This window comes from Phocoena phocoena, chromosome 2 (assembly GCF_963924675.1).
Source record: "Phocoena phocoena chromosome 2, mPhoPho1.1, whole genome shotgun sequence".
NCBI classification, from domain to species: Eukaryota; Metazoa; Chordata; class Mammalia; order Artiodactyla; family Phocoenidae; genus Phocoena; species Phocoena phocoena.
In genome coordinates this window covers 157,712,709-157,738,596 of record NC_089220.1, presented here as the reverse complement: position 1 = coordinate 157,738,596, position 25,888 = coordinate 157,712,709, and the positions used below count along the sequence as shown (strand labels likewise).

At 37.1% G+C, this 25,888-nt stretch overlaps 1 protein-coding gene across 1 annotated transcript in view; it reads left to right on the top strand.

Annotated features, from left to right (window-relative positions):
- UPF2 (UPF2 regulator of nonsense mediated mRNA decay) overlaps positions 1-25,670 on the top strand; it is a 91,440-nt gene extending 65,770 nt beyond the window's left edge. The window contains exons 15-21 of the mRNA XM_065871857.1: positions 2,043-2,226; positions 7,474-7,613; positions 13,911-14,015; positions 14,325-14,423; positions 19,995-20,162; positions 24,076-24,217; positions 25,546-25,670. Of these exons, the coding sequence (XP_065727929.1) occupies positions 2,043-2,226; positions 7,474-7,613; positions 13,911-14,015; positions 14,325-14,423; positions 19,995-20,162; positions 24,076-24,217; positions 25,546-25,670 (963 nt within the window). The remainder of the gene's footprint in view (positions 1-2,042; positions 2,227-7,473; positions 7,614-13,910; positions 14,016-14,324; positions 14,424-19,994; positions 20,163-24,075; positions 24,218-25,545) is intronic.
- The last annotated feature ends 218 nt before the right edge of the window (positions 25,671-25,888 follow it).

Here is a 25,888-nt window from a genome sequence, read left to right as displayed (position 1 = left end):
TTAAGTTTTATAATTGATGATTGATCATTAATTTTGGGAATTATTTTGGTGCTTTTATAAATTTGGTTTAGTAAGTTTAATAAGTTTGGTTTAGTAAGTTTAATAAGTTTATAAATTTGGTATAGTATGGATTATTTTGTATTTGGTACGTAATTCATGAATCAAATTACTTGTAATATTTATGCATTTGATAATATTCTCACTCATCTGTGTTCTGGTTTTATATCTAAAATTCTTGTTTCTAAATTAAAAAAAAAACCCATCATTAACATTGAAAGAAATATTTGTTCATTTATTGCTAAACTCTTGGGTTGTGCTTTCCATATCTTAAGTTACTTATGTAAACTGGTGATTTAGAGCAAGTACAGTATAAATTAAATTCAGATACAAATACAGAGACAGTTCAACAGCTTCTATACAGTTCATGTTCCAAAAGTTAGCTGTAGCTTGGTTGTCTGGAACCTAATCATTATTTCCCATCAAATACAATGTTATAAGTACTGATTGGGGGAATAGCTCACTATCGAATTCTCCAGATGTTACTGAAGTAAAGTACCAATGGTACCATTCAGTTCTATTTGATCATTCCTTTCTATCTAATCTGTTATGTTGTTTTTGTTTACCCATTGACAAAGAAAATAAATTTAAAACTACAAATTTGAGGTGTCAAAAATACATCCACATAGTAGCTGATGTTAAGTGGGGGTAACTACTCTTGGGGAAGAGCTGTTTGTAACTTTCTCCTATTACTTTATCTTTGCATTAGAGGGTAACTTGTTACTTTCTTGTTCTCTGAATTGATGAGCCAAAAATGGGAAAGGTGTGTTGAAGATTTGAGACTCAGATTCTCTGTTCCATGTAAGAAATGCCTTAAGTTGGAGACTGCCTGTATTTAAAACCAAAGTTTTGCTGCAGGATATCAGTGATCACTATCAGTGTCCAAAGCAGGATCCCTTTCAGAAGAGTGTTATTATTTGCACTCACTCTAACATCAGTGGCAGAGAGAAAAGAGCCACTCAGAAATATTCAGGAGTAGAAAGAGACAAAAGTATTTTCCACATTGATTAATAGCAGGAATGTGTAGCAGGGATATACTTAGGGCACGGGAGTAAGAAGTGAGTGAGGCCTGGGAGATGCAGTCAGTGTGTGCTGCCTGTAACACAGTGTCCAGTTACATATTGGAAGGCAGATAGAAAGGCTCACTTGCAGCAGTGCTTCTAAACTTCAGTGTGTACACACATCACCTGGCTATATTGTTAAGATGCACACTGTGATTCAGTTGGCCTAGGGTAGGGGACGTCTCAGATTCTGTATGTCTAATAAGCTCTGAGTTCCCACACTTTGAGTAGCAAAGACCTAGAAGAAACTGGACAGGAAGATTAAACACCCAGAGGAATACCTGTTTATATACAAGTAAATTCATGGGTTGTGCTTTTTAGTTAAATTTGAGAATTACAAGTACAAAATAGAATGAAGGAGCCAAGCTAGGAGACGAGGGAAAATATCTAAATGGTGCCATATACACAGTAGATGTTCAATAAATGCTTGTTGATTACTGATTTTTATATATTCAAAAACCCTATCTTTAGATACTTTGACTCTTTAAAAAAAATCAAAGCAGGTAGTATAGAGAAAATAATTATAATTTATCAAAACCGTTGCCTTGAATTTGGTTGTTTTTGTAAAATTAAATATTTAAGCCCTATTTGGGATTTGGGAGTGGAGTTTCTGCCTGGTTTCAGTACCTGAAAATTTATTTGCTGTTTTATTTATTTATAATTTTTCCTTGCCTTTAAAAAAAGATTATGACAGTTACAATAAAAAATATATTTAAATTAAAGTCACCAGATGGGTTAGGAACTATATATATGGAGGGAAATAAATGTGCTAGAATCATTGCTGTTGACCATTAATAAAAATGGTAGGTGTCTTGTACAACTAACTCTTTAGTTGTTATAACTAGGTGATGTCACGATACAGATTATTTTAAATATTTTGTTATTAATTTCTTATAGCTAAATTTATTTTTCATTTGTTATCAGCGTTATGTTTGGTGGAAGAAAAGTTTGGAGGTTTGGACAAAAGACCATCCATTTCCTATTGACATAGATTACATGATCAGTGACACATTAGAACTGCTAAGACCAAAGATCAAACTCTGTAATTCTCTGGAAGAATCCATCAGGCAGGTACACGACTTGGAACAAGAATTCTTAATAAAACTAGGTAAGCAATTAATTACAGAGAGAAAATAAAGATGGTATTTGGCAGATCATTTCTAGAATTTGCTTTATAATGTTTTTAGTTAGCGTTTACTTTTGTATACTTTCTGTCTTTCGATGTTGAGTGTTACATAATAGTGTTAGGTAAGACCTGGCTGACTTACTTCTTGATTTCATTAAATAATCCCAAATTGGAGGAAAACAGTCATGTAAAACTTGAAGCAAATAATAATGATGGAAAAAAAATAATCCTGTCAGCCTCTCTTAATTTTAGAATTTTTGGTTGCTAATTTAAAACCTACTTTTGATGAAAGCATCTCATATACAGTATATATTTTCAATAACACTATTTCCTAAGACAGTGCAGGCTTGACACTATATAAGGGGGGTGCCAGTTAGAAGTTTGAAACTATCCTACCAAATTTTAGATCCTAGTCACTGGGGGAGTTGTCTCTGTTTCTAAAGACTAGAGAACATGTGAGAAACGTGCTACAGGAGGATTGGTCACTTTACTTTCTCAGTATTCTTCTGCGATTGTTCTGGAAGAAGAGGTAGCATTTGAATGGCTCCCCTAAAGGACTGTAGGAGCCGACTAGCCTTGCCAGTGGAAATAACTGGAACAGGGTGGGGCCTTACCAGTCTGGTATGCTTGCTGATAGTTCTTAACATGTTGTATTGTAGTCATTTCAAAGTGACATATAGTTTCAGCCTATGAAGCTAGTATTTTATTAGGAGATTATTTATTGGGAGACCCTTACCTTGACCAGTTATACTAATTGTATACATTTACTATGTTGCATAGCTGAAAAACCACTTTTCATGGCAAAGGCATTGGTGATCCTTTTCCTTTAAGACTATTTTTTCATATTACATCCAGCATATTAATAGGGTTTCTTTCTCCAAGGTAAATCCTGTTTTGGAGAATTCGATTGCTGTTATCTAGTTGAGCATTATTTGAAAGGTGCTACTGATTATGCAACTATTCACTTTTCCTAATTCTCAACCCATAAAGGCGTATGTGATTCTTTTTGTTCTTTGAACTTTGTCCCAGTATCTACTTTCTTTTCCTTTTCAGATTTCTAATTGTATAAAATGATCGTTTCAAGTAGAGTGTTTATTTATCTACGTACTTATTTCATTTACTTTATATGGTTTGAAATAGTCTTAGCCTTGTTTCCCAAAGACTTTCATGAATGGCTCTCTCTGTGTAGTGGGCATGAGGAAATACTAGTTGGATACCCAGTTTGGTAGCAGTAAAGAAAGCAGTATGCTTTATCCTTTATCGAGCAAAGAGTTAAATTAAAGGACTTTGGGCTTCTTTTGAGGAGTCTGTCTTTGTTTAGAATATGGAAAGGAAAAAAATAGGTCACCATTTGCCAGTGCAACTCTAAGGATGGTGGCAACTAGAATCAATATGCTCCCAAGTTGTCCCATTTTCCTTCTGTTTTAGAGTCTAAATATCATAGAGAAGATATACATGAATAAATCTATATTAAATCTGTTTCCTGTTGGTAAACCATAAGATAATATAGCATCTTGCTTTTGGTAGTTTTTTGTTTTCAAGCACTTGCAAATTCATTATCATTTCAATCTTATAGCTACCCAATGCTAACTTAATAACATTTTCTTATATTTTAAAAACCATTTTAATATTATTAAAAGTAATGAAGTGTTCATGGCAGACATTTTGAAAAATGCCAAGAAGACAGAAATCACTGATATTTCATATGCACGGAGAATCATGTGTTAACATTTTGATATATGTTCTTCTATTTAAAAAATATTTATTCACGTGTTTGCAGTTTTATAACTGACATTTTTTTCTAATATATTATGAAATTTCTTCCTGACATGAAATACTTTTCTAAATATTTAATATTTTACAAGACTGGCTATTTTCCTTTGTATGAATGTGTTAATTCTGTTGTTTGACACATTATTTCTAATCTTGCACCCCTATAAATAACATTATTATGTTACTTGTGTGTGTATCTTGGTTTTCTCAGGATAGAGAGAATTATTGGCTCTAAGACACATTTTTTTGTTTCTTTTAACATCTTCATTGGAGTATAATTGCTTTACAATGGTGTGTTAGTTTCCGCTTTATAACAAAGTGAATCAGTTATACATATACATATGTTCCCATATCTCTTCCCTCTTGCATCTCCCTCCCTCCCACCCTCCCTATCCCACCCCTCTAGGTGGTCACAAAGCACCGAGCAGATATCCCTGTGCCATGCGGCTGCTTCCCACTAGCTATCTATTTTACGTTTGGTAGTGTATATATGTCCATGCCACTCTCTCACTTTGTCATAGCTTACCCTTCCCCCTCCCCATTTCCTCAAGTCCATTCTCTAGTAAGACACACTTTAAGAACAAAACCAAAATGGTAATAGGCAATGTAATTTAATTCTGGTTTGGGAGTTCTAGATTATATTATAATATTATAAAAGGAACAGAAATGGGAAGAAGAAAAGTGAAAAAAGAAAAGTCATATGAATAAATTACTTATAAAACAGAAGAGTGTATTTCATAAATTAAAAATAAAATCAGTAGAATAAAATGAAAGCCCAGAAGTTGCCCCAATTAAATACAAAACAATTTAGTGTATGACGAAATAGGAATCTTAAAAATAGGATAAGAACAACAGATGAGCATTTAGGGGGAAAATTGATATAAAGCCACATCTTATGTCATCAAACTCCAGATGGATTGAGGAGTTAAATATTTATTTTCTAAAAGTTAAAAATAGATCTGATCATCAGATATTTGGAGAGGTGGTAATTTTCCTAAGTTTTAAAATGATGCAAGAAAGCACACATATGTTGGCAGATTTGGCTGTTTAAAACTTTTGTACGATGAAAGAAATAACTAAGATTGAAGTGAAAATAGTTTCTGTGCCAGGTTATTATCACTTACATAAAGAACACAGGCAAATTGATACACAACAGATAGATGAACATAACATAATCAAATGAGGGAGGGCAGGGAAGAGTTGGTATTTTTATTGAGTACTTCCAGTTTGCCAAAATTAAAGTGGAAGGTAACGTTGTTCATATTTGACAAGTGAGTTATGTAAAGCCCAAATCAAAATACTAGGTTAACAGTCGAGCCAGAATTCAAAGACTGTGCTCTTTCTGACATATTAAGTATGTGGGGAAAATGCTCAGCATGTCTAGTGAGCAGAGAAATACAAATGAAAGCCATTTGAAAGGGAGTATCACAATTATTACTCTGTCTGTTATGAGCAGGAAAACTGAGGCACCAAGCAGCTCAAATTCAAGAGAACAGTATTTGATTTTGGTCCCCAAGTACACTTAATTCTGACCCACGTTTTAAATATTTTACTGTCTAGATTTTACGTTTTATTAACCATATGTCCTTTGTACATTTTTATCTGCATTGTTTATTTTAGATTGACAGTGTCCTAGAGGTCAGCAACTGAATGGTTTATTATACAGCTTAGCAAATGCAAAATATATTCATAAACTGCTTTTGAAACTAACTTGCAATGCAAATGAAAATATGTTAGAAATAGTAGAATTTTCCTTACAAATTAGATGTACGGCTATCAAAACAAAGCTACTTATCCATTAGAGTTCTTCCCGTGACACGTATTTTAAAGTGGCTATAAAAAAGGTATAATGGTATATTAGGCCATGTGAGTTTATCAGCACTGTGATATTTTTATTGAGAGTGCTTAGATTTATATAGTCCTGACTTTTAATTTTTTGCCTTTGATAACATAAAAGCCCATTATATTGCTTCTGAAATTCCAAATAAATAAATAAAATAGTAAGTTAATGGTATCTCAATCTGAGATAGCAGTTTTTTCCCTCAGTATTTTTTTTTTTTAAAACAGATCTCTCTGAGCTTTATCCATCTTTTCTCAATTTTTTTTTTTTTAATTTCCAAACTTGAATGTACCTACTTTCATCACTCTGTACATCTGTGTTTTTGTCAGTTCTTAATTGGTTAGACTTAAGACACTGGAGTACTTTTTTGTTTTTGTTGGTTGTGTTAGTTATTCAAACTTTCTGGGCTTCAGTATACCTTATAAAATGAAAGGGTTAAATCACATCGTCACTAAAGTTTCTGTCTGCTCTAATTGTCTAAGATTCTGTGAATAAACAAGTATTTACTAAACACCTACTGTGTATTTATCAATATATGGCCTCTAATGAGTTTTGAATATAGAAAAAAAGTTTTTTGTTCTCAAGGCTCTTATAATCTGATGTAACATGTATTGAAATCATTAGAAAAACCATTACATGGTGTATCTTTAAATGTAAAGTGCTGTGCTCAATTCTCCAAGTGCTTTAGAGTAAGTAGGAGGAAAAGTAGTACTCAGTGAGTTTATGCAGGAAGTGAAACTTAGACTGAATTTGAAGAATGTATAGGATTTGAAAGTGCATATTGAATGATATTCTCTATGGAGAAGCAATTTGATGATCACGAACGCAAGGTAGTGTACTTTGTGACACAGAAGAGTCTACCCCAACTATAGGAAAAGGCTTGATTAGGACTAGGGAGCGTGGGGAAAAGTCAGATCAGATGAGACCATGGTATGTGCATCTTGAAAGTAGAGAGTAGTTTGGAACTCAAATGACAATAAAAAAGAATTGACTAGGCAGCAAAATGTGGATGAACATGAGGAAGAGGAAGGAGATTCAAGCCAGGGAATTCCCTTTGGAGGAACACGCTGTTACTGAAGAAAAAAACAAGCTCTTTGGTGACACAGCTGTTAGATGTGTCACCATATAGCTTTGCCTCTTTCCCTCAGTCTTAATTTGCAGACATTCAAATTGATAGTCAAATGTGACTTCTCCATTAAAGCGATGTAATTTTATTATATCATTGAGTTTTTAGAGATTCTTGAAATATCATTTGATAAAAAGTGTGACCAAGGTTGCATTGTATGTGGCTGAAGCTGTACCTTATGTGCTGCTACTGTTTGCCTTTGTTCATCTGAGACTGAGATAAACAGTTTGAAGCTCTGAGAAAGGGAAAAAAAAATTGTTTTTTTGGCTAGTGGTTAAGAAATGTATCAGTGCTCCTTTGTTGAAATAAAGATCTAATTAAGTTTTTTAAATGGTTCTCAAAATAGTTTTAAATTCTGTTCTTATATTATTCTGAGAACATGGCTGTTGAATTATCTTAATACATACTTTAAGTGGTGTAATACTCACTGTCGAAAACTTGCCTTTATCTTATTTTTTTATGTCTTTTTCTACTTTCTCCTCACTTCAAGGCCTAGTAAATGACAAAGACTCAAAAGATTCTATGACAGAAGGAGAAAATCTTGAAGAGGATGAAGAAGAAGAAGAAGGAGGAGCTGAAACAGAGGAACAATCTGGAAATGAAAGTGAAGTGAATGAGCCAGAGGAAGAGGTGATGACTTTTATTTATAGCAAAATAGGTACATTTGTAAGAGTATTTTGATTATATGAGCCAATATTTTCTTTAATGTATAAAATAAGATCTCCTCTTTAGTTTTATTAGAGTACATGTAACTAGTAGTATATGTCTATTATAAAACTGCTGGATTAATTAAGAGGTTTTTTTTTTTTTACAAGTAAGAAAATACTGATCATAGGATTTTTTAAAATTACCATTTTTTTAGAGCAGTTTTAGGTTCACAGCAAAATTAAGGGGAAGATACAGAGATTTCCCATATGTCACCTGCTCGTACCTACTCACACAACCTTCCCCCATTGTCAACATCCCCCGCCAAAGTGGTACATTTGTTACAACTGATGAACCTTATAGCAACACATCGTGATCACCCTAAGTCCATTATTTACATTACAGTTGACTCTTGGTGTTGTACTTTGTATGGGTTTAGGTAAAAGTATAATGACATGTATCCATCATTATGGTTAGGATTTTTATTTAATAAGCAGTTTGAAGACAAAAAATTGTTTGATCTGCTGTGTATCTTTTTTCTTTTTAAAAAATTTTATTTATTTAATTATGGCTGCGTTGGGTCTTTGTTGCTGTGCGCAAGTTTTCTCTAGTTGCGGCGAGCGGGGGCTACTCTTTGTTGCGGTGCGTGGGCTTCTCGTTGCGGTGGCTTCTCTTGTTGTGGAGCATGGGCTCTAGGCACGCGGGCTTCAGTAGTTGTGGCTTGCGGGCTCTAGGGTGCAGGCCCAGTAGTTGTGGCGCACGGGCTTAGTTGCTCCGCGGCATGTGGGATCTTCCTGGACCAGGGCTCGAACCCATGTCCCCTGTATTGGCAGACAGATTCTTAACCACTGTGCCACCGGGAAAGTCCCGATCTGCTATGCATCTTAATCTCACTTTGTTTTTTTGGCCACACCGTGCGGCATGTGAGATCTAAGTTCCCCAACCAGGGATTGAACCTGTGCCCCCTGCGGTGGGAGCACAGAGTCTTAACCACTGGGTCACCAGGAAGTACCCTTAATCTCACTTTTGAGTGTGGACTTTTTAACCTATAGATTTTATGAAAAAATTATGGACTAGATGTTAATAACTTTGCTTTTCCCCAGATCTGATAGTATAGGAAATCTGAAAATCATCATGTACCATAATCATCAGCGTGCCCTTTTGTTTTTACAACTCTGTTAGGCCAAACCATATGAAATGACTGTTCTACCATTTCGGACCTACCAAAATGTCATTTTCACATATGATTCAACCTAATAGTCTTAATTCGTTCCTTTTTTCTTCTGAAGCTGCTTAAGTTTTAAAAATGCCACCTAAAACAATAGAGTATCTGGGGTTTGCTTCATAACCTGGAAATAGACTGGGCAATGAGTTAGGGATATACAAGAAGCTATAACATGACCATTAGTTAATAATTGTTCAGTTGTGTAATGGGTAAGGGTTCCTTACGCTATTCTGTCTACATTAATATATATTTAAATTAGAAAGTTAAGAAAATAAAAGCAGGATGAATAAGAATAACAATAAAATACTGATGAATATAAAATTTAAACCATGGAATTAGCACTTTTTCACTTTGTAAGCTTATAATTATGTTATCATGTGTATGGTTTCTTTGTGACTCTTGGGTGCTAAAACCATTTAGGAGAGTGTGATAATTTAGAAGTGTGATTTTAATTAAATATTTTAAAAGTTTAAATTTATAATCAATATTTAAATGTTTTGTGGAAATTGGATTTATTAAATTTTTAAGTTTTGATTTACTTGAGTAAATAGAATACAAATGTTTAGAGGATATGGGTTGTTTAATGTATAAAGGAATGTAGATTATTTAAGGCATTCATAAGAGAGATTCATAAACTGGATTTTTAAAAAGCTTCATTTAGTGTGAAAGAAAAATGACCCATAGGGACTTCCCTAGCGGCGCAGTGGTTAAGAATCCGCCTGCCAGTGCAGGGGACATGGGTTTGAGCCCTGGTCCGGGAAGATCCCACATGCCGAGGAGCAGCTAAGCCCATGCGCCCCAACTACTGAGCCTGTGCTCTAGAGCCCACGAGCCGGAACTGCTAAGCCCGTGCTCTAGAGCCCGCGAGCCAGAACTGCTGAGCCTGCATGCCACAACTACTGAAGCCCACGTGCCTAGAGCCTGTGCTCTGCAACAAGAGACGCCACTGCAATGAGAAGCCTGTGTACTATAACGCTCACTGCAACTAGTGAAAGTCCATGCGCAGCAACGAAGACCCAACACAGCCAAAAATAAATATTAATTAGTTAATTAATTTTGAAAAATGACCAATAATTTAAGGTAATTAAGATTTTCTATAGTTAGAAGTAGAAATCCCTGTCTTTTTTTTTTTTTTAGCCCTGAAGGTCTGTAGCTATTAATGAACATTTCGTATGATTTGACTACATAGCAAATAGCTTTGCTGTTAGTTAAAAATGAATTATTGTGTAAAAGGCAGCGTAAATAATAATGTATGGTTTTTATAATTGGTTAGCATTTATAGGCAGTAGAAATACACCTTTGTGTTGTTATTTTGCTACCACTTTTTCGCCCAGTTTTATTGAGATATAATTGATATAACATTGTATTAGTTTAAGGTGTACATATAACATAATGATTTGAGATATATATATATATATATATATAGAGAGAGAGAGAGAGAGAGAGAGAGAGAGAAAGAGAGAGAAATGATTATCATAATAAGCTAGTTAACATCCATCACCTCACGTAGTTATAAATGTTTCTTTTGTGTGTGTGATGAGAACTTTTTTTTTTTTTTTTTTTTTTTTTTGATGAGAACTTTTAAGATTTACTCTTAGCAAATTTCAAATATACAATACAGTATTGCCAGCACTTTCTCTTTCCAACCTGACCACTCCCCTAAAGTAGATATAAATAAATTGATAAAAATTTAGAACTGGAATATGTTTCTATAATTGATTTCTATGTAAGAGATGGACATTGCTATATTCCTTTTCTTAAAAAAGAAAAATACTTAATTAATTAATTCTTGGCCTTGTTGCATCTTCGTTGCTACATGCAGGCTTTCTCTAGTTGTGGCGAGCGGGAGCTACTCTTTGTTGCGGTGTGTGGGCTTCTCATTACAGTGGCTTCTCTTGTGGAGCATGGGCTGTAGGCGCGTGGGCTTCAGTAGTTGTGGCACACGGGCTCAGTAGTTGTGACACATGGGCTTAGTTGCTCTGCGGCACGTGGGATCTTCCCGGACCAGGGCTCGAACCCGTGTCCCTGCACTGGCAGGCAGATCCTTAACCACTGTGCCACCAGGGAAGTCCCTATATTGCTTTTTTAAAAAATGAGTTTGTCGTAGAAACATTGAATCATATAATTTAAATTGGCTTATTAAGTACTTTATAACAACAAAAGGAAATGAGAGAGTATTTCCATTTTGTATTTTTAGACTAATCTTATGGCTGTCTTTGCATTTTGCTACTGCACTAATTAGATAAAGAATCTAATAAATTAAACATCCTCAGTAAATATGACATTAAAGAGTGACTCATTTTCCTATAAATTTCTCATTTGAATAGTTGTATTATATTTTCTCCTCTAAATGCATTTTCTCCTTTTCAGAAGTGAACTTTATATGTTTAAAATTGTATCATTTTAACTATTTCTTTCCCAATTGCAAAGTGGATACTATACATAATATATGTGTGTTTCCTAAGTGGAAAAACAAAATGTTCAATAGGATGACTCATGAGCCTTGTCTGGGAGGAGAATTGAAAGGAATGGTTGGTTTACTTTAAGGAAATGGAGTTGGAATTGTTTGCTCTCCCACCCGAGACCATCCTTTCCCACCAATACCCTCCAAACGTAGGGAGGAGAACATTTTTTTTTTTTGCGGTACGCGGGCCTCTCACTGTTGTGGCCTCTCCCGTTGCGGAGCACAGGCTCTGGACGCGCAGGCTCAGCGGCCATGGCTCACGGGCCCAGCTGCTCCGCGGCATGTGGGATCTTCCCGGACCAGGACACGAACCCGTGTCCCCTGCATCGGCAGGCGGACTCTCAACCACTGCGCCACCAGGGAAGCCCACATTTTTAAAGAGAGAAGATGGGTCGATTATAAAGTAGTAAGAACAATGTAGGATATTCTGTAAATATTTGCCTCAACTGAGAAAGAACAGGGCTGGAGTGGAACTCTTCAGGAAAGTTGTACTCTTCTTTTCCATCTTGGTCCACAACTCTTCCAAGCTCCATATGACCTTTTGAAGTTATTCTTAGCACATAACAACCAGAATATTTTCTTCTCAGTATCAGCTGGGTAAATTAAAAGTAACTTTAAAGATGAAGTAAATGTTCTGCTGCTAAAATTCTAATTTTCTGCAGCATTTTAGAGAAAGTACAAGATTTATTATTGTAATAGCAATAATATTTATTGAGCATGGTCATTGTGTTCATGTTACCATTTCTCTTGGCACCCTATGAATTAGGTGATAAATAAGGCACAGATATGTTAATTATTTGCCCCAGATCCTAGCAAGCCAGCATTTGAACTTGGACAGTTTGACTTGTGCTGTGCTGACCACTTGCTTTCCTTACCAGCTCATGTGGTCTGTTGACTTCCTCACCTCACAGGTTATTATGACCATGGGATTAGGACAGGGAGATTTCTTGTTCAGCATTTTAATTTCAAAAGTTAATCCGTTTTATTTTGCCTGAGCAATTTAAAAAATGGTGAAAGAAAAGAATTAATGCGTTTTAGCTTAGTTTTTGAATAGGAAGCACCCTTCAAGTGTTAAGAAATGATTAATTTTTTTCCAAGGGCCAATTTAAGAGCATTTCTATTGCAAATTTAAATTTGAATTATAGAATTGTGTCAAAAAAGGTTAATGCATTTGAAAAAAAAGTTAATGCCTTTCTGTATTTTCCTCAACTATTTCCACTTCAGAAATTCTAAAAGTTTTCAAATGTCTCTATATAAGTAATAATGCACTGTTTGGATTTTTAAAATCAATTTCTGTGTATACTAGAAGTGTTATAACAAATTTAAATCATTTGTTTTCTCTTAGGAATTATTTCTCATTCACTTTATTTCTCTTGGAACAACGAGAAGCAGCTGGGTTTAGTGTAGTCTTTTAAAAAAAACTTTTATGGAACAGAGTGGGAGTGAATTGTGTTGGAAGGATACTCAGATGGAATGCTGCCCCTGTGTGGTTGGGTTGTTTTTGGTTTTGGTTATGGTTATAGTTTTGGTTTTTTTGTGCCTCTTTGAAAATTCACTGGAGTTCTGCCCAATCTTCCGTTTGAAAGGAATTTTGGCTGAGAGAAAAGGATGCTGGGGGGACTGACAGGAGAGGATGGAGAGATGTAGTACTTGAAAGCCACCAGCAAGGGGAGTCAGAATGTCTATCTCCTCTGCTTAATAAAGCACGTGTCCTTGGGCAAGCCACTTAACTTTTCTGAGCCTTAGTTTTTTCACATATAAAAATGAGGACCGGGCTTCCCTGGCGGTGCAGTGGTTGGGAGTCCGCCTGCCAGTGCAGGGGACACGGGTTTGATCCCTGGTCAGGGAAGATCCCACATGCCACAGAGCAACTAAGCCTGTGTGCTGCAGCTGCTGAGCCTGCTCTCTAGAGCCCGTGAGCCACAACTGTTGAGCCCACGTACCACAACTACTGAAGCCGCGCGCCTAGAGCCCGTGCTCCATAGCGAAAGAAGCCACCGAAATGAGAAGCCCGCGCACTGCAACGAAGACCCAACACAGCCTAAAATAAATAAATATTTAAAAAAAAAAAAATGAGGACCATAAAGCTTATCCATTCTTCTTCAGAATTAGGTAGAGCAAACAAAATGCTGTGAGAGCACTTTCTAAACTGAGGTGCTTTATACAGTGAGGTGCTTTATAAAATGTAGTGTCATTGCTTTCAAATGGTAACAATGTTAAATTTGAATTGTCAGTTTTCATTGCAGAGTTAGATGGGTATTAAAGAACTACTATGAGAAAATCAGTCTCAAGTTAGGGAGGAGAAAAATAACAAAATGTTCAGGAAACTCGTTCCTTGTGGAATTCAAGGAAGAGTTTCTACAAAGGATCTTTGTATTACTAGATTGGTGGAAAATGTGAAATGGGTTTTCAGCTACTGGTATGTAGTACATGTTGCCAGCTGACTTCGCCCTACCATTCTAGGCAGACAGCATAAAAGGCTGAAACCAGAGAATAATAAATAATTATACAAAAATTTTAACATCTTTTTAAGGCATGTAAAAGTAGTAATGTTTTTCAAAATGTTTTAATCTTCTACAAATGTTAATTTCAGGAGGGTTCTGATAATGATGACGATGAAGGGGAGGAAGAAGAGGAAGAGAATACAGATTACCTCACGGATTCAAATAAGGAGAATGAAACTGATGAAGAAAATACTGTACGTATGGCTGAAAATTCACTTTTTGAAATTGTGCATTATTTTCATAGTATTTCAATTTTAGCCACTGAAATTTTAGTTTTTTGTGATAATTGAAATAATATTTCTTTGGAAATTCATTTTTAAGTTGTTTTCCTATCTAAATACTTTTCTTTATTAAAAAGTTCTTTGAATATATAATAATGTTATATTGCTCACTCATTCCTTGAGTTATGTTGAAAAAGTTATCAATACAAAAGGTTCTGCCATACAAAACATTACAGTTAGAATTTCTGGTCTGAATTCTTGTTTCTATTCTGTTTTTATAAGGAGGTAATGATTAAAGGAGGTGGACTCAAACATGTACCTTGTGTAGAAGATGAGGACTTCATTCAAGCTCTGGATAAAATGATGCTAGAAAATCTTCAGGTATTAACTGTTGCTCTTATCCAAAGTATTCCATACAAAATACTGCAGCGCCTTTGATTGTGTTTCCTACCTAAACATTTACCTCTACAGCAGCTCTTTCTAAGTTAGACAGTTTGAAGCTGCCGATACTTCTGGCATCCCACATCCTGATTTGCCACATTTCTTTGAAAATAGATGGAAAAAATGTAATAATACTTGGAACAGAGTGACTTCATTGTATCACCCTCCGCCTTTTCTCTCTGAAGTCGTATCTCTATTTCTAAAACACTTCACTTGCAGTTTGTTTAGGAGTCAAACTGCAGAAGATAAATATTTGGGGAAATTTAATTTAGTAAATTCCTAACTTTGGTTTATAATTTGAATAACTTGTATATAAATATCTAGAGGAAATTGGTCATTTGATATTTAAAGAAATGTTCATTATTTAATGTATTCATGATATTAAGATACTAGATTTTATAAAAAGCTCCATCTTCCCAGTGATTTAGGTAATTATGTTTTTCTGTAGTTAGAGGGAAAATCCCATGGACTGTTTACTTCAACCCTATATATAGCTATTGTTTTAACCTTTGGTGACTTAAGAAGAGGGCTTTTGTTGGAATGGTAGGTGAAAGCCCCATGGAGTGTGGGCTCAGTGGGAAACGGAAAAGGAGGAAGTGAAAATACTGGATACAGGTAGAGCTGACTTGAGACGTTTTCTAGAAAGGGAAAAGAAATGGGGATGTAGCTAGAGAAGGTCAGAGTTAAAAGAGGAGGGTTATTTTTAAGATAGAGGATATTATGGAGTAGATGCCGATGGAATAATCCTTTAGAGAAGAAATACTGGATTTTACTTTCATTGATGATAGTAAGGTCAGAAGCTATGATAATGTATAAATTAGCAGTACAGGCCAATTTGCTTCTTCCTACGTATATTAAAATTTCTTCATACATCTAGAAAACTCTTACTTTATGAAACAAACCTCATATTCATGTCATTTAGGAGCACACGTCATCAAATAAAACATAATCATTATAATCCCTTTGACGAGGTAGTAAACAGTTTACTCCTTAAAGAAGTTTTTCCTATCTTACATGAGTCAGTAGCGATTTACTCATTCATTTGTCTAGCAAGTATTTATTGGGCCTACTGTGTGACTAGCACTGTTCAGGCTTAGTATAAAGTAGTAAATAAAAACAGACCTGGTTCCTACTCTCAGAGAATGTACTTTTATGGGGGAGGTAGATACTTAACCACAAATACGTAATTTCAAATTATAAGTGCTAAGGAACTAAAAGAACGCTTTGGTAGAGAGTAAAGGAAGGGCCTTCTTTAGATAAGATGATCAGAGAAGGCGTCTCTGAGAGCATGACTTTTAGACAAGACAGGTACAGAGGAGTCATCTGGGTGAAAAATTAGGGTAACGTGAAAACAGTGTGTCAGAGGTCCTGAAGCAGAAAAGAACTTGTGTTTGAAAAACTTTAAAAAGGCCAGTATTAATAGAACACGGTCTGTGGGTGGATCACAGCATGAGAACAGGTAATTGGGAGTGGCCTGGTCCTTTAAGGAGCTGGTTCAGACTGGGATAGGACTGAAAGCAGGGAGACTAACCAGGGGGGTGGTTAGAAGGCTGTGGTGGTAACCCAGGTGAGAGATGATGGCCATCTGTCTAGGGGAGTGGCAGGGCACACGGACAGAAGTCTGGATTTGAAAGCTGTTTAGGAGGTAGAATGAACTGGATTTATTTGGTGCTTGATTAGATAAGCGGTGTGTGGGGCCCAAGGAGTCAAAGACAACACTCAAGTCTTTTAGCTTTGGGGCCACTGGCTGGTCTCTGACAGGAAACGGGAGAGTGAGCCCAAGTTCCACTTGTTAAGTGTGAGGAGCCTGTGAGGTGTTGGTGGGAATGTCTGGAAATCAGAAGAGAAACACAAACGGAGCGGTTGTTAGAGCATATTTAAAGCCATGGCAATAACTGACTCACCCAGATGTAGAGTGTGGAGACAGAAGAGGAGCAGGTTCAGGGTTGAGCCCTGAGGAGCCCAACGTTTAGAAATAAGGTAGAAAAGCTGAGGAAGTCAGAGGAATGGGAGCTTTTGATGTGGTCCAGTGATCGTTGCTTATTGAGCACTCTTGAAGAAGTGATCTGGAAGGATGTGAGGATGTGATCAGAGAGGAGGAAACTTTGAATTCACATTTTTGCATTTGTGTTTATGTACTGGAGAAAACTTCATCCTCTGTTAGGCACTGATTTTAAATCATTATCAAATACCCCAAACAAACAGTTGTACAGATGTCTTCCTTTTGCTAAAAATCATAGGAAGATGCAGTATCGTGAAGACATTGACTCTTCATGAATCAGGTCCTTAAATTTCATGCAGTCCTAATTCTGTCCCACGGGGGGCATTTGGGGATGGGGTGGGGGCTGGGGGAGAGAAGAACAGGGACATGAATGTAGCATGAACTTAACAAAATTATTCCTAAAAGCATCTGTAAGAACAAACAGAAAAGCTAGGAGACTTGTAGAAAATGAAGGGTGAGTTGAGATACAAGATGTACATACAGTTATAGGTTGTTGCAGGAATAGATAGATTAATCAAACAGAGGAGAGTCCAGAATAGACCTCAGAATGTGGCAGTTTAATCATGATGAAGTTAACATTTCACATCAGTTGAGGGAAAATGGTGTATTCAACAAATGATCAATAAAAATAAAGCTGGATTTCTGTTTTATTTCCACACCAGAATTAATTGCAAATCTCTCAAAAAATCTTAATCATTGTGAAGACTGTTGAGCACTGCGTTAAGACTTTACATTTATTCTTCATACAGTGCTGTTGGGTGCTGTTCATATTCCCATGTTTCACTTAAAGAACTAGGCTTGGAAAGACAAAAAAACTTGCTTAAGGTGAAAGGGTAGTGAGTGGTGTAGTCTCTTATCAACCATTTGTTGCATTACTTTCCAGCACAGAATGCCATAAAAACTTCTAAGAAATAACAAACCGGGGTGGGGCGGGGGGGAAGGTCTATAGCCGACACAACACAAGTCAATATCTCTAGTATACCAAAGGGATCACAAACTAATGAGAAAAGATGAATGACTCGTTTTGTTGTTGTTGGAAAGAATATGCAAAATCGTGCTAAAGCTCACTGACAATCAAAAGATAAGCAAACTAAGAAGGGCCTTTTTATCAGATCATCAGATATTAAGATTTAAAAAGTGACCGTATCTATTGTGTTAAGTGTGGGCAAACATCTATATTTGGTAAGGGTAAATGAGTCCAGTGTTTTTTAGAGAAAATTTGGTAAACCTGTCAGGTGGGCGTGCCATTTGGTCTAAAAATGTACCCTTAATAATAGTCTCTCAAGTGCATGAAGTTAAATATAATGTCACAAAGATGTTACATTGTAATAGAAAAAAAGTCTAAGCTGTCTATCAATAGAGGACCAATAAAATAAATAAGACACACCCCTATAATTAGCTCTGTATATATTCAACTAGATGCCCAAGATATTGAATCAAAAAGAAGAAAAACATGTATGTTTAGTATAGAATAATATACATCATGGTTGCTCCTGTTTATATGTGTATATAGTATATGTTTATATATGTATATATATGCAAGAAAAAAATCTGGAAGGACATGACCCATTGTTAATAGGAGTTGGGCTGAGGGAGGTAACTGGAGGGATTGGTATGGACGCACTTGGTAATATATATATATATATATATTTTTTTAAATTAATTTATTTATTTTTGGCTGCGTTGGGTCTGTGCTGTGCACAGGCTTTCTTTAGTTGCAGTGAGCAGGGGCTACTCTTCGTTGCGGTGCGTGGGCTTCTCATTGCAGTGGCTTCTCTTGTTGTGGAGCACTGGCTGTAGGTGCACGGGCTTCAGTAGTTTCGGCACGCAGGCTCAGTAGCTGTGGCTTGCGGGCTCTAGAGCGCAGGCTCTGCAGTTGTGGTGCACAGGCTTATTTGCTCTGTGGCATGTGCGATCTTCCCAGACCAGGGCTCAAACCCATTTTCCCCTGCCTGGCAGGTGGATTCTTAACCACTGCGCCACCAGGAAAGCCCGGTAATATATTTTTGTATTGAACTAGTTTACGAAAAGAGCATGTTAATTTTGTAATCAGGAAAGAAAGATAATTTACAAATCAAGATTCATCTAACATGATTCTTTCAAATTTTAAGTATTGATAAAAAGTCTTGATAAATCTTATGAACCTGGGAGAACTTTAAGCAAATTCTAAGAAATTGGAACTTAGAAATCAAAACAATAAAACCGGGCTTCCCTGGTGACGCAGTGGTTGAGAGTCCGCCTGCCGATGCAGGGGACATGGGTTCGTGCCCCGGTCCGGGAAGATTACACATGCCGCGGAGCAGCTAGGCCCATGAGCCGTGGCCGCTGAGCCTGCGCGTCCGGAGCCTGTGCTCTGCAACGGGAAAGGCCACAACAGAGAGAGGCCCGCGTACCGCAAAAAAACAAAACAAAACAAAACAATAAAGCCTTACACCTTTATTACCATTTTGCTTGATTTGCAAGTCTCTTGCATATATGGCACCTATATCAAAAGACTATTTAAATAGCAGTTAAGCCGTTTTAACACCTTCATGGCCTTTCGGCATTACCTTCTTAGCTTTGAAGAGTCATGTTCCGCTCTTTTCTCATTCGTGCTCCGTTCATCAGACTTAGAAAATTATTTGCAGTTCCCTAAATGCACCTGCTGTTTCACATCCTTACTTTTGCACCTATTCTTCCCCTGCCTAAATTCCCTCCATATCCCCCAAACTGCTCTTTTACCATCTGCTTGGAAGAAGTCGTGTGAAGTCTTAATGTTCTCAAATGTCCCATTTTCATTCGACCTTTTGTGAAATCTCAGCACCCACCCACTCTCAGCTAGGCCTGTGTGGTCACTCCATCCCCAACACACGTTATACACAACCCAGATGAATTGTAATTAATTTATTTCTCTCTCTTACTTAACAAGTTTATGAGCTCTTTGAGGGTAGAGACTATCTTTTTAATATTAGTATCTCCTAGCCTAACATGTAAGTCATTGGTGAAGGTTTGTTTAAATAATTGGTTGATAAATCCAGTGTGAATGCTAAAAATAATTGATATTAATAAGCAAGAAGTTAATCTGAACATTAATTGATTCCATTCACTCTTAAATATTAATTGGGCACCTGCTGTGTGTAAAGCACCACCACAGAATGCCAGGGAAAGGGTTCGGTGATGAACCCCATCAGTCAGGGGGGACGTCTCATGGATAAGCAGGCAGTTATGGCCTATGATAACTACAGAGGAACATGTGTGCCATGAGTGTGAATGAGAGGACAAGTGCACTCAAGGAACAGGGAAACAGTAGAACCTACAGCATTGTTTGAGCTTGGGAGAGGCTGGAGCCATCAATAGGAGCCAAATCATATGGTTCTTCCAAGGCGTGTGTAAGGGTTTGGAGGTGGGGGATGGCTCTGTGGTTTCAGAAAGACGACTTGGCTCTAGTGTTTGCTCTAAGAAATATAGCACTGAAGGAATTGTTTGCAATGTATTGGGTTATTTACATTTTTTTCATTTCTGTCTTTAAGCAACGAAGTGGCGAATCTGTTAAAGTGCACCAACTTGATGTTGCCATTCCCTTGCATCTCAAAAGCCAGCTGAGGAAAGGGCCCCCACTCGGTGGTGGGGAGGGAGAGACAGAGTCTGCAGATACGATGCCATTTGTCATGTTAACCAGAAAAGGCAATAAACAGCAGGTAAGAATCTGTCCACCCTGTATTCACAGTTGGTTGTTAGTTATCAAGTGTAAGCAGTAAGTTTGTTTTATAGGTTCTAAATTATCTTTTGCTTACAAGGGGAAAGACTGGAAACATTTAAAGTATTCAGTGATAGGGACTTCCTTGGTGGTCCAGAGGTAAAGAATCTGCCTTGCAGTGCAGGGGACGCGTGTTCGATCCCTGGTCGGGGAACTAAGATCCCACATGCTGCGGAGCAACTAAGCCTGAGCGCCTCAACTAGAGAGCCTGCGTGCTGCAAACTGCAGAGCCCATGTGCTCTGGAGCCCGCACGCCACAACTACAGAGCCCACGAGCCCTGGAGCCTGTGCGCCACAACTAGAGAAGAGAAAAAATCCGTATGCCACAACTAGACAGAAGCCCGTGTGCCACAACGAAAGATCCTGCATGCCTCAACAAAGATCCTGCGTGCCGCAACGAAGACCCGACGCAGCCAGATAAATAAAATAAAATTTAAATCATATGTATTTGTTAGAAGATATAAATACCTTGACTTTCAGTAGAAGGGTTTTATGTGTAAGCTCAGGGTGGGAAAGGAAAGGAGGGTGAGGGCAGATAATCTCAAGAAAATGCTCACTTGCCAAGATTGCTCTTGGGAAAAAAACAAAAATCATTGTTTTCTGACCCCTAATCCTTCTCCTCCATTCTCCTTAAATTACCTCTTCCTTCTTTCCCTTATCCCACAGATGGCCCTCAAAATCATTTCCCCAACTACTAAGCTATCACTTTGATTCAAACATTCACTCATCAAATATTGTCTACTATGTGCCAAATACCATCCTAAGTGTGAGGCTACAGTGATGAACAAGATGCAGCCCCTGGCCTCGTGAACGCACAACCCAGATGAGGGAGAGAGACAGCATAATATATTTGCAGATAGTGAAAAGTGCCCTGAAGAAAATAGAGCCTGGCTCTCAGACACAACTCTAGGATACATCATATATTACCAGTTCTGTAAAAAAAAATTCCACACTTTAATATTTCTGAAGGCAAGCCACCTCTTAGAGTTGGTGGACTCTTGGGATAATTGACAGCATTTTTTTTCTGTTTTAGTGGTATGTAAAATAATGGTACATCTTATAATTAATGGAAGTGTCTATGAAATACAGTGGCTACCACAGCTTATCACAGACAAGTTCAGCACCTGGCTCCCCCATTCATTTAAATAGTAATTTAACAGATACTTATTGTTGACTTGCCACATACCAGGTACTGTTCCATGTGCAGAAATGCAGGAGTCAGCCAAGTCCCTCCTCTCTTGGGAGCTTTCATTCTAGTATTGAGAGGCAACAATAAAGAAGTAATGTCAGGTTGGAGACAGTGCTGTGTTGGAAGATAAAGCAAGATAAGAGGATAGAAGAGACTGGGTGGGGAGGAGGCTATGAGAGGGAGACAGCTGCTGCGGGGGAAGACCTGGAATGAGGTGTTCTCTGTGAGGGCAGGGATGTTCTGTTTCCTCCCTCCCAGCACAGCCTCCAGGAGATGATGCCTACCTTAATTTTTTATCTCTGCTTTGGTCAGGTAATTTCCTGTTACTCAAAAGATCAAAGTTGTACAGTATACCATTATTTTGCTATACTGCAAATAAATCTTGAGATATGAAAACTGAATACCAGTTAGGATCACAGAATGGAGGGCTGAAACAGGGTTTCCATCATGAGTCATGTTTAAATAGTTAACTTTGACTTCGATTCCGAGCACTGCTGTATCTTTTTCGGACACTGTCTTCCTAATTCCGTTCTAGTCAATAGGACTTTCCTCCGTCGCAGGTTCTAGGGTTATCAAGATTTTAGGAAATTTCCTCCCCTTTCTCACCCTCAGGCCAGAGATGAGCCCTCACATTTCCCCTTTCCCTCATCCTCCACCCAGTCCCTAGAAAAATAAGGGTTTGTTTTTGATCAAGACCCTAAACTTGGTGTTGGAGTGAGATCTTTGTAAAATTGCTCTTCTCAGCACTTGGAACTGCTAGTTCACCATGGTTACTAGGATTTTCAAAGCCCAGAGTTTTTGCTTTTCTTTTCTTTTCTAGGAATGACTTAGTACTCTGAGTAGACTTTTCTATTTCAGTCATCACATTTTAGGTCTGATTCATTTTCTTTTTCTTTAAAACCTCTCAGCTTCCCCTTTCCACTCCCTCACTCTCCCCTCATCACCAGATTTCTTGGCACAAAAAGGAAGTTTTTTTTTTTTTTTAATTGTGAAGGGCAGTACATGGCAACATCAGTTCCGTAGGCCTTGGTTCCTATTCCCGTACAGCTCCTGAACATTTGTACTACATTGGCACACTTCTTGAGCCTTGATTTTTCTTATTTAAAAGGAGCCTTAGGAATATCTTTCTGTGAAGATCAAATTACACAACAGTAAATAATCAGTTTTCTTCATTCGTCCCTCCCTTTTCTGAGGCACACATGAAAATTTAGTATACCTGTGAATTTGCACACCCCATTTGATCTTTTCAGAACGTGTAGGCATAAAATTAAAACCTACCTTTAGAAACTTTGGAGCTTTGAAAAGTAAATTCATTTCAGCTGTCCTGAATTCTAAATTGTATGGGTCAACATAGGACCATAAATCTGTGTTTTAGAAGAAATATTTTTGGTTCAAAGTGGATAGATTATATAGTGTGTAACCTATATAGCTTCAGAATGAGGAGTGAAGTCCTTATTTCTTAAAATGTGAAATTTTGTTTAAGGAAACATTTTTATTGAACTTTATTTTTAAAATGTTAGCAAATATGAAATGAGAGCTCAGAGTACTTGGTTATTAAGTAAATTTTCAACTCATAAACATTATTTGGAATTTTGGAAAATGTTCAATTTTAGGAACATTATTTGAAGAAACATCACTGTTATTTTGTGGTCTGAAGAAGAAAGTATATTTTGTTCTGATTTTTATTTCTTTATTTGACTTTTGGGTGTTGGCCCTTCTGGTGCAGTGGTTTTTTTAGAAATGTGAAATGTGTAGCTTTATAGGAATCTTTAGTTTTTAAGTGAAAGATCTCTTTGTGCACCAGATTTGTGCCCAGAAATAACTTTCTTCTGTAGTCAGTAGGAAAAGAAAAATTTGCACCAATGAAGTAAGTAGTTGAAAAGAAAGGATAATACTGTTGATAGTTTCTTTCTATATCTAAATGTCTGCGAATTAGAATAATGAAATAAAATGTTTTGATCATTAAAGCAAAAGTTTTAATGTAATAGAGCCATTATGTAATGTTTTAAAGAACTTTTTGATTGTTTTAAACAAATGCACGATATATTTATTATAGTTTAATCCTTGTTAACAGTCCTGAAACAGGGACATCCTGCTAAAAACAAACCAGTCCGTACATAAGAACTCTCCCCCATAATAGAGAAATAGATCTCATCGGTCAGTTGATTAACTCTTTCTCTTTTCCGGTGTCACAGCTATCTTTGGAATATGAAGGTCTGTTAAGCCTGAAGGCGGACTAGACTGTATAGTTCAGGAGGGCAGAACTGATTCCAGAGGGTAGAAATGAAAAGGGTGCAGATTACAGCTTTCTGTCATAAAACCCTTTCTCATAGTTAGCCATATGTAATAGGGTCTGTACAGTGGAAAATGATCGCCTGTTGCTTAGATGTGTGCTCCCAAACAGGGTGCAGAAAAGGTTGAACTTGATGGAGGTTGAACTTGATGGCCTTCCACTTCCCATCCAGCCCCAATAGGTTTGTCTCTAGTAGAGTAACACTGTTGTCTGTTTATGTTCTTAGATGATGCTGTCTTTATTGACTTATTAAGGAAGGAAAGATTATTATTTTTCTAAACTCATTTAATTCTACTTACTAATTTATTTGAAATCTTTTTTCTTTGATTTTCTCAAGCCATTTGTGATTTCTTTATTATTTTTTTTTCTCAGTTTAAGATCCTTAATGTACCCATGTCTTCCCAACTTGCTGCAAATCATTGGAACCAGCAACAGGCAGAACAGGAAGAGAGGATGAGAATGAAAAAGCTCACACTAGATATCAATGAACGGCAAGAACAAGAAGATTATCAAGGTATCAAATCTTTTTCAGGATGGAAGTGGAAATTTGGGCTTTTAAAGTACAGAACATCAAAGCTTTTATTCTGCACCTTTTCATGTCATGTTTGTATATATTTAGCCTGAGAAGTTGATTGTTTTTTATATTCCATTCTGTCTTCATTTTTCTCTCACTTATTTTGTAAAGTAACACTAATGTAATTTTCGTCATATTTTGCTTCCCCCATAATTCAGTTAGGTTCTATACTGTTAGAGCTATGTTTGCAAGTGATATAGTACCAAGTTTTAATTGCCTCACGCTGCCAGTCAACTGTGAGCAAATTATTATTCAACAAATGTCATTTCTTTTGTCTACTTGAGAATCCTGGTCTCGAGGACCCTCTATTCCTTCAGATTTGCGGGCATCAAGTTAGGATTCCAGTTTTATAGAGACATACCCAGCACACTTGGATTAATTGGAACTTTACATATAGAGTCCACTGACACTTCATAAGTCAGCCTTTTGTCATTCCCCTGGCATCCAGATTTTAGAGCCATAACATGGCTGTCTGTGTAGTGCTATACTCACCGACTGCTTTTTGTGCAAGAGATTGTTGTATAAATAAATAGTTGGTTTTCTATCTTTTTTTGTTCTTAATTAATTTTTTTTCTTTTGGCCACGCTTCGTGGCATGTGGGGTCTTAGTTCCCCGACCAGGGATCAAACCCGTGCCTCCTACAGTGTAAGCGTGGAGTCTTAACCGCTGGACCGCCAGGGAAGTCCCAGGTTTCTATCTTTAAATCCCACTTCTAGAATCTTCTCTTCCAGTTCAGTTGATACCCAATGTTCTTAATAATAAATAATGGTAGGTAACACTCAGTGTAAGTGTGTACTATGGCCGGACACTTATGTACTTTATCAAATCACTTAATCCTCACAACAATTCTATGAGATAAGTGCTTATTATTATTCCCCTTTTACATTTAGGGAAACTGAACCAAAAGTCGCATAGCTAGTATGTGGCAGAGCTGGGATTTGAGCTAATATTATCTGGCTCCAAACGACGTGCTGATAGCTGTTGTACTAAACTGCTTCTTACGCTGTTTCACTGCCTCAGGACACTTAACGTCGTGGCCACATTGACTGTAAAGGGAGCGTTGGATGTTAAATGATACTCAAGAGCATGTCTCCTCTCTTGATTGCTCTTCTTGTACTTATTAATCATTTTAGTCCATATAATGGTTATTTTTCTTTAGTCAGCTACCTGACAGGACTAATAAACTTGATCTCCGTAGGGTTTTATTTGCTTCTAGGGAGTACATTTACCAATGTTAAATGCCTTTTCTGTTTTGCTCCTAATTCCAGAAATGCTGCAGTCTCTTGCCCAGCGCCCGGCTCCAGCAAACACCAATCGGGAGCGGCGGCCTCGTTACCAACATCCAAAGGGAGCGCCTAATGCAGATCTAATCTTTAAGACTGGTGGGAGGTAGGATGGTCTCTCTTATTTCTGCCTTAGCTATTTTTCATGGTGTCCATGTGAGCAAATTAGATAGTTCTGGATTATACCTAATGATCAAGGCCCAATGATTAGCAAAATAGAAAAGTGTTTGAGTTGTAGATATTTGAGTAAAGAAAACCTGTTTATAAATATGTTTGTTTGTTTGTTTGTTTGTTTGTTTTTTAATCTTAATTTCAGCCACACCAATCT